The following is a 9,892-nucleotide window of genomic DNA, read 5'->3' on the forward strand; positions in this document are numbered from 1 at the left end:
CAAATAGGTGCTACTTCATCGAGTGGGTATGTCCAAAACCAATTTCTTTGAAGTCAATTGCAATTGTTTTGCAATCTCACTAAATTGCTTCAACCTTCCATTTGATTCCACCAAATATTGAATACCATCCCTGACACAAATCAACGATCTCAGCAATCTTACCAAGGCCATCTTGAACCAACAAATTAGTTATGTGCGCACAACAGCGCACATGAAACAAATTTCCCTTAATAGACACAGACTTTTTCAAATTAAAATCATTTTTTATGATACTCATGACAACATCATTCACTCTTGCATTGTCTAATGTGATTGAACAAATTTTATTCTCAATTTCCCAGTCTTCAAAACACTTATAAAGTGCATTAGCAATAAGAACCCCGGAGTGTGGAGGCGACACATTAAAAAGGTTCAACACACGCCTATGTAAATGCCAATCAGAATCTATAAAATGACATGTCACAACTACATAAGAAATTTCTTGTTGCGAATTCCACATGTCAGTTGTGATGTTAACTTTGTCAACCCCTCTCAACAAAGTTTTTAATTTCTTCTTCTCTATTTCATAAGTGGCAAACCAGTCACTCATAGCAGTAGCCCTGGACATTTGTTGCCAGTGCGGTGTGGTAAACCTTATAAGCTTGTTAAATAACACATCCTCCACGAACTCAAAAGGATACTCATAATGACGGATCGTGCGAGAACAAAGTTCTCTCGACTTCCTGTGATCATAAGTAAAATTCGAGGTGGCCGGTGCTCACACCATCGGACCCCTTACCATCAAGTCATCAACCACCAAACCCTTTTGCTTCTTCTTGGATCCTGTGTACGTCAAACAAGATAGCAATCTAAGGTTGTAAGATACTAAGAGGGTGCAGTGCAATCACTTAGGCATGTTTAAATTGGTGATATAAACTTAAGTGAACTCTAAGAAGACAGGAAAGAAAAGATGCTTGTGAAAAAAAATGGATTCAGATATATATTGATACCTAATAAGAGCTAACCTTTTTCGCAAGTCCTCTCCATGTCATTCATAAGAATGTGAAACTCTGCACAGCTGTAGAACAAAAGAACCACATAAAATAATCATCAGCCTAGAGGTATCCAAATTCAATATATATATATATATATTTATTGTTCAACACCAGCCACCTTCTTCAGAGACATTAAATAGAATAAAGACCTACCAAGATGGAAGATTTACCTCCAATCATTTTACCACGATTCATAATCTCACAGGAAAATTTTAGAAAGAAAGAAAGAAAAAAAAAGAATAAAAAAAAAAATAAGAAATAAATCAAAAGTGGATTGAAACATTTTTTTCCAAAACATAAACATGAATAAAGTCCCAAACTTGAAGCCACTTCCGTGGGGTTTCGACAACATCCAAGCCCCCAAAAATGGTGCATACCACTTTCCATACCTCCATCACACCTAAAGAACTCGCACCTTCCCCTCCCAAAGTCCAGCCCTTCCAGCCCCTTCAAATGCGCATTATGATCATCTTACATTCCATTAGATTATTCATTACCCATTATTTACAAACGCGAACCAAAGCAGTTAGATTGAGAAAGTTAAGAAAGTACCTTAGTTTTTATCTTGGTGCTTAGCCTAGACCTAGAGGGGGTAGCTCCTAGCTGCGAAGAGCTCTCCGGATTTCGCCGCCGGAGGGGGGAGTTGGGGTGGCCGGTGGTGACGTATTCTGGTGGTGTTGGGTGACCCTAGTCCTAACTCCTAAGCGTATATGGGAGTCACGTCTGTCTGTGTGAAGGTGTCAAGTAGAGAGTTGTGAAGAAGAGGACGATGATGCACCACTGCACTCATGCACTTGTCTAATTTTGAAGGGGATGTTATATAATATTTTATATTATTTTCTTTATTCTAGTTTTTTAGTAGGTTTTGTTTATTTATTTAATATTCTTACTCATTACTCATGACATCACTATAAATAAGAGCTTGAGCTTATGTTAAATATTGTGCTGTGCATTTTAATAAAGAATGCTAGACCTCATTTTTAGTGTTTTATGGTTGTTCATCTAGAATGATAGAAATATAATAAAAATATATATATTTATATCTTTTTGAATGATGTGAATGTAATTTTTTAATTTTTTTTCTTATATTAATATCATTTCAGATAAATACTAAAAACACACTAAAATAAACTCTACGATTCCTCTATTTTTATACGGTCAAAATGTGATTCATCATTGTCTCTTTGCTTTCCTTTTCTCTTTTCTTTTTTTCTCTTATCATATAAAAGTGATGTTATGAACTATTTTTTTTTTTTTATCCTTTCAGAATTAATTTGATTTTTAAAATTATTATTTGATTTGAGATTAATTATTATTAAATTTTAATTAAATGATAATTTTAAAAGACATGATTAATTTTAAAAGAATAAAAAGAGAATTAAAAAATATTTCTTAATATTGCTCATATTTTGAACACAACTTTTATGCATTAGAAGTATTTTTTTAACACAATTTTAAAATGAGTGGGAAGACGTGAGGGCACAACGGTAAAAATCTCAAAGCAGTGATAAGATCGTAGGCAGACGTTTAATGCTGTGAATCGACTAAGACCTCGTTTGGTTTGCAGAATGGCTATTCCATTAGAAAAAGGAATAGTTATTCCTGCTAATAAAATGTAGCGGAATGGAATGGCTATTCATAATCTTTAGTTTGGTAAGAACACATATATTTTAATTGGAATTCAATCAAAATTACTAAAATAACCCCATATTTTATTTAAAAAAATTAAAAAGAAAATCAAATTATTAAAAAAACAAAACAAAAATCAAAGAAAAAAAAAAAAGAGAAGAAAACCCATGGGTGGCGGACCACCCATTGGGGTGGTCGGCTGCCCACCAAGAGTCGGGGGTGGCCGCAACCACCCCCGGAGTGGTCTTCGCGGCAACCCCTAAAATACTCGTCGGGGGTGGCCGGCCACACCCGAGGGACTTTGGGGGTGGCCGCAACCACCCCCGAAGCCAACCCGGCCACCCCAAAAGCGACAAGGGTGGTCGCACCACGCCACCACCCCCGGCTCCATATCCACCTAGACAGTGAAAGGTTTGGTTTTTTGGTTTTTTTTTTTTTAAAAAAAAATAATAAAATATAAAATAAATGTTTTTTTCTGAAAAATATTATATTTACCCCAAAGAATAACTATTTCTCTCATTTTTTAGAAGAATATGTAAAGGAATAGGTATTCCAAGGAATAGACTCGTACCAAACAAAAGAATAATTATTTCGTAGGAATAACCATTTCATTTCAAGGGTATATTCCGCAAACTGAACGAAGCCTAAAAGTTGATTGAGCGTTGAAAAAGTAAATGTTGCAGGAGTGATTGAGTGATAGAAAGGTAAATGCCACGTGTATGATTACAATTGGATGAATCATTGAATATCTTATGAGAGATGAAAGTGTTGTGGGTTGTAGCCTTGTAGGAGGCGTTAAGTTTGAGTTTCCCATCGTGCAAAAGGCTTAAGTATATTGAACGGTGCGATGGCGTCATTGGCGTGGGAAGACGAGGAGGAAAATGAACGGTGTAGGAGGGTCTTGAATGATGATCGGACGTCAAGGCTGCTCTCTGTCGTCACTGCACTAAAAAAGCTATAAATGCATTGACGAAAATCAATGCAAAGAGAAACGAAGTCTGTCTGGTTTTTACTTTGTAATGGGAATCGGGATAATGGGATATCCCATGAATTTTGGGATTGAGATATGGAAGTGAAGCAGGGGGTGGAAAAGGGTCGAAGGGAGTGGGGACTAAGGGAGAGAGTGAAGAAGCAGGAGAAAGAAAAAAAAATTGATAAAAATATAAATAGCGTAAGAAATTTTGGAATCAAATTTTAAGAGAGTTTTTGAAGTAACTTATTTTCGAAGAAAGAGTAATGATTAAAAAAACACACACATTACACACTCATTATATACCTCACTCATATTGAGTGAGGTCATGTGATGGTGGGTCCCACCTCATGTAAGGAGAGAATGTAATTGGTGTGTAATGAGTGTTTTTGTAACACTTTTCTTTGAAGAAATAGTAAAGAGCTTGCTCTGCATGATGTAAATTTCAATTTTTCTCTAAAAGACACCCATTATTCTTATATGTAGTTTATATGAAATTTTTTATAAATCGATTTGTAGAAAATTTGTCCTTCAAAAAACTATAAAAAAAATTTCTCAAAGAAAGAGTTTCGATTTTTCTCTAAAATTTGGTCAAACTTTCAAAATAAAGAGTTTGATATGAATGTTCTAATGTTATATATTATACCTTTATTTCACCAAGCTAATTTGGTGAAATTTTCAAAATAAAGAGTTTGATAAGAATGCTCTAATGTAACATATTACAACTTTATTTTATCGAGCTGATTTAACAATGTTCATCCACCCTTATTAAAAAAAATTGAAAGACTGATAACCATTATCACATCAACTCAATATAATGAGGATTTAGTATATAATATCAATCATTTTAAAATAAACAGGTTCAAAATTAAAGCCTTTATTTGTTAATGTGTTCCGCTGATTTTTTTTTTAACAAAAATGAAAAAATGTTATGTGTGATGTGAATTTGAAAATTGTTTGTTGTTTATTTATTTATTTTATTTTTTTATATATATAAATATTAGAATTGTTTTAATGTTTTTAAGAGTGTTTTATGTTTGAATTGTTTGTTACTAAATTTTTATTTTTTTTTAGAACAAAAAACTAAAGTCAGAAACAAAAATTTTAACACACCCAAATCATTCTGCAGTTTGAGCATTTCGATAGGCTTTTTTTTCTTTTAAATCAGAGAGGGTACTAAAGCAAAAACAAAGTCCATAAAGATAGCTGCTAAAATTGTGCAATGAAGTTAGAAACAGGGTAAAATGGCCGATTAAAATCTACTTTAGCAGCCACTAAGCCAGTATTTCTTAGAGTTGCAAATACTAAAAATAATTAGCCACATCACTGTAAAATGTGAAGCATGGTTATGCACACTATCTTGGAAAGTCATTCTCCAGCTACAAATTCAGATCACACTCCTAAGAGCATTCGCATCAAGCTCGTTGAAGGGGAACTTTTGCCAATATTTGCCAAATTTTTTTAAAATTGCGTCTCGTCAACGCTTCAATAAATTTGCTTATAGTCAGACTTGCTCATTTGGTCTGCAGAGTCAAATTTCTTTCGTTTCTTCATATTTTTTATTTGTTTATTCAGTCTTCCCGCGTTATCTCTTGAAGTCGTAGCAGAAAAACTCATTCGCACCTCATAGATTGCATCTTGCAAGCTTCTGAATCTCAAGTTTAATCTGGTTTATAGTTTTTGATTCTAAATCTCAAATTTGATTTAGTATATGAGTTTTGATTCTAAATCTCAAATTTGATTTGGTTTATGAGTTTTGATTCTGAATATAAAATTTTGATTTTGATTTTGATTTAGATTTACGGATTTTGATTCTCTTGCTCTCTCCGAGTGTATTCTATTATTATGGATGTTTATTGAGAAAGAGAGCAGCAAAATACAACACTTGTTTAGGTAATAGGTTGAAATTTTTGTCTAATAAACTGGTTTCTAATTGGTTAATGGGTCTTAATTTTGCCATGTCTATGGTTTGGCCGAGTATTTGGTAGTTTCAATTTGGCAAATGAGTTTTAATTTTCTGTCTCTTTTTTGTGCTTCCATATGATTGAAGAGACTTGATAGGGGCTGATCTTAATTCTTCAACTTTGGTTGTGACAATTTTGCATGTACACAATGCCAAATATCAAAATATTCTTCCCATTAACGTGTAGCACCGAAGGATAGCATAATATGAAATATTAACATGAATTAGTCCTCATCAGTTGAAGTGGTTGCTCTAAATCTAATAAAAAATAATATTTTTCTTAAAGTAGAAAAATATTTAAAAGAGTTAGATATTTGGTGCTTTTAAAAAGTGGATAGTTAAAATAACAATTTTTTTTTTTTTTTAGAGCTAAAATTTGCTTAAGGGTGTATTTGAAATTGCAATTTCGTAGATAAAATTTGTAATTTTAAATTAAATCGCAAAAAATAAATCGTTCAAAAATTGTGTTTTTAAAAAATTACAATTTGAAAACGCAGAATTTTAATAGCTAACCTGTGATTTTAAAAGTCAAACTACGATTTTGCCAAATGCTTAACTGCGTTTTTTAAAATCACTTTTTCAAATCGCACATTTTAAAATCGCAAACCTAGACGGACCCTAAATTTTGACTAGTTCAACATGAATGCTCTAATAAGCATAATTTTCCTAGCTTTTAAAAGGAAAGAATGGAGTGGGGCATTGCTGCCATATAAGGATCATGCCAAATTTGCAAAGAACGGTTTGCTATGCAGTTCTATGAAAACTAGAGCTTCTGTGTGCAGTTTTTTTAACGATCTAGATTTAATTTCATTTTCTTAGACCATTAAAAAAACTACAGCACAACACCGTCAAATCCTATGATATAAACCATTTAGCCTGAACTATGCTTGACTTCATAAGGAACAAATAACAGAAACACTCAAGCTGAAAACATTTATTATCACTAAGAATAAGTACTTTCTCATGCCCCAATCGATAAGACTTAAAGAGCGCACCAAACTGAAGAACATCTACACTATATAAAGTTATGCAGCAAACAAGAAAATGAACATACAAACAAAGCAATTGATTGGACAATAATCTTATCATCAAAGACCAATCTCAGGTCTCAAATAATTTAGGGGCAGTAAAACAATACAATCCAACCCATCATGCAGCAACCTGACCACATAGCAACTTGCGGATCTGCAATAAGAAAAACAGAAACTTGGTTCAAATGTGGTCTCACCACGTATGGCTATTATTCTAACTCCATAAGATAACATGTACTACAGAATTTCTCACAAGAGATATCTTCCACTTTAATGACATCATATCTAATATAACTTGGTCATTGAAACCCCATGGGACAGTTCAATCGGCCAGAGACCACACTTCATAATGTAAAGGTCACTAGTTTGAATCTTCCCTTGGAGCAAATTAGCAAATGATGCAGTGTAGGGGAGCACGAATAATAGATACTTCTTCTAATATAACAATTACCTAGGCAGAATGACTAGAAATAATATCAAAATCCATGAGGCAAGTGACTACTAAATAAAACAACAAAGGCAGTTTATGTAATGCTGTCTCTGTGTAAGACAAAATGGAGTACCTCTGGAAGTTTTTTACGGAACACAACATCCAACCGTGCATCAAGGGTGTTCTCACAAACAATCTTCCCATCTCGAGAAGCCAACACTACGCCTCCAGAGCTGAACAACAACAAAGATTATCAGAAAGCTATTCCATCAATATATTTTCAATAACAAAGAGCTGTTGAGGACATAAGATGTTAAGCAAGCCAATTTCAATCTTCCCCAACTGGCTGGCTGATACACAATTAACAACGGAAAAGGGAGGATGATTCAGAATTTCAGAAAGACCTGTCTAAAAGCTGCTTTTGCAACCTGATAACTAGTTCAGCAATAACTTGGAACAACTCAGCCAGACCACTTTGCGAAGCCCCAACAGCACATATGAAGGGTAATTGGCAAAGTAAATGGAGTCTGGCAATATCTTAGTGTATCAAGTTAACAAAAAATTTACCAGAAAGGACCATGGGTATTATGATGGGTAGGAGCAGCTGGAAGATAGACTTTCTTGTCAACTATGATCTCAGGTGAATGAACATGTGCTTTCTCAGAATATTCCTGTGCTGCTGAATCCAGCACAGACTGCACCAAATGAAGATCATCTTCCCGGCAACGTAATAAGACAGCAGGCTCTTTCAGTCTGAGCAAGCTCTGCAACACAGAATTTAATGTTACTAATATCAGAAAGCCAAGTTACTGATTATTACTAACTTTTTCCCATACATTATGCTCAAACTCGAAGTAATTAAAAATCTTTTTGGCATCCGTTGAAGATCACATGGATCCATTTCTCTTATATCATTTAACAGCAACAACCCATCCAACAATGGATCGATTAAGAAATAAAAAAACCATCACCAAAAATGACGCTAAAAACTCAAGTGACCATCACAGATGATGGTAATGTCAGTTTACACTTTCAACTACAGTTAGAGCTTATAAGGGAAGTATTTATCGTACTTCCTCAGAACTCAGTGTCTTATTCTTCAAAGATAATTATATGCGTATGCTAAACATGTCCGAATAAGTATATCATATACGCTAATAATTTATTTCTCTACTCTGAAAGTGATCTGAATTAAACTACCAAAGAACTATAAACACTACAAGATCTATACATGTAAATGCAATTCCATCAGAGCATCTTCTACCAATATAATAAAAAAATTTGATAGAAAACAAGAAAAAGTGCAGGAAAAAAACAAACAAGGGTGGAGAGAGAGGGGAAGAGAACAATATTTTAAATAAAGTAGAGAGTGAAATAGATAGTCCTGTTAGAGTTTGTAGAGAAAAATTAGTAGCTAAACTAGAAAAAGTGATATTTTGAGTGGCTAAACTAAAAGTCATTGCTGGAGATGCTCTCGCATTCTTAAAAGCCAAAGGATAGTCAGGAGTATCAAAATATGATTTCAGATTCATCAATACATGTGATGTTAAACTACAGAACACGAAGTCGGGTTTTGCTGACCTGAACAATCAGATCTTTTAGAAGCCTTTTGTACACATTGTGATCGCGGCTCACATTCAAAAGCTCCTTCAATGCCGCCTCTTTCATGGAATTAACCACATCATCTTGCGCTTGAAGAACTTTTATCCGAGAAGCATTAAGCTGCATCGAGTACTCACTGCAACACACCAATCCAACAATCGATTATCTGTCACATTATTCCATTCCAAAGAAATATTTCAGCCAAACTAATTGAATTCCTATATTTATTGGGACAATTAGCTCCATTCAAGCTCACTGATATTCATTCTAATTAACATAAAAAATAAAATGCTAAACGATTTTTTTCATTCATCACACAGCCAAACAGAACCATAATAATATCACTAACTGAACCAAATCCAAGCTCTTGTGAAGTTCAAATTCAACTTTTAACCTATCCTAACAACAAAACCGGAGGAGGAAATTAACCAAATCCAAGCTCACGGAAATTTCAAATTCAACTTCTAACCTGTCCTAACAACAGAAGGCGAAGAAAATATCAGCCTGACTAATTGAAACGGGAAATCGAATTCAAATCCAGGAAAACAATTTACAGCTTCCGAACTTCGACTTGCCCCATTCGATCTCACCGATATTCAAAAATCTAACTAACATTGATAACAACCTACAAAACGATTCGTTTCATTCATCACACACAGCTAAACAGAACCACAATTATATCACTAATCGAAAAAAATCCAAGCTCTTGTGAAATTGAAATTCAACTTCTAACCTATCCTAACAACAAACGCGAGGAAATTAAGCAACCGCGCGAACTAAAACGAGAAACCGAATTCAAATTCCAGGAAAACAATTTACATTTTCTTTCGAACTTCGACTTGCTTCTGTTTCCGCTCATACTCCTGCCTGATCTTCTTCTTCTCAGCCTCGACCAATTGCAACTTCTCAATATTGAATTCCTGCCAAGAGAAAAACACGATCACGTAGAAGTATAAACATACGGTTCATATACGTAGGCGAAAAGGAATTGGGCGTACTTCTTCGGCGGAGACGGAGATCTCGTTGGCCTTCTCTTCGGCTTCCTGGCGAATGAACCTGACCATCTGCTGGATCTGCTTGGAGACATCGGCGTCGTTCATTTTCGCTTCGATTCGGATCCGAGAGTGAGCAGCGGTTTTCTGGGGAGCTTCCTTGATCTTGATTGGGGAACTAGACGACGGGAGGGCAGTGCTTATATGGGTTCGTCGGTTTGTCTGGCGTAAAACATTCTCA

At 34.7% G+C, this 9,892-nt stretch overlaps 1 protein-coding gene across 1 annotated transcript; it reads right to left on the minus strand.

The window, feature by feature from the left end:
• Positions 1-6,505: 6,505 nt before the first annotated feature.
• LOC133854975 (V-type proton ATPase subunit E) lies at positions 6,506-9,892 on the minus strand. The gene is made up of 6 exons (XM_062291257.1): positions 9,658-9,892; positions 9,479-9,579; positions 8,639-8,795; positions 7,625-7,821; positions 7,191-7,290; positions 6,506-6,781 (listed from the first exon to the last, which is right to left on the minus strand). The coding sequence occupies exons 1-6, from the start codon at positions 9,757-9,759 to the stop codon at positions 6,746-6,748; spliced, it is 693 nt and encodes a 230-aa protein (XP_062147241.1). The 5' UTR covers positions 9,760-9,892; the 3' UTR covers positions 6,506-6,745.

The sequence above is a fragment of the Alnus glutinosa genome, chromosome 13, assembly GCF_958979055.1.
Source record: "Alnus glutinosa chromosome 13, dhAlnGlut1.1, whole genome shotgun sequence".
NCBI classification, from domain to species: Eukaryota; Viridiplantae; Streptophyta; class Magnoliopsida; order Fagales; family Betulaceae; genus Alnus; species Alnus glutinosa.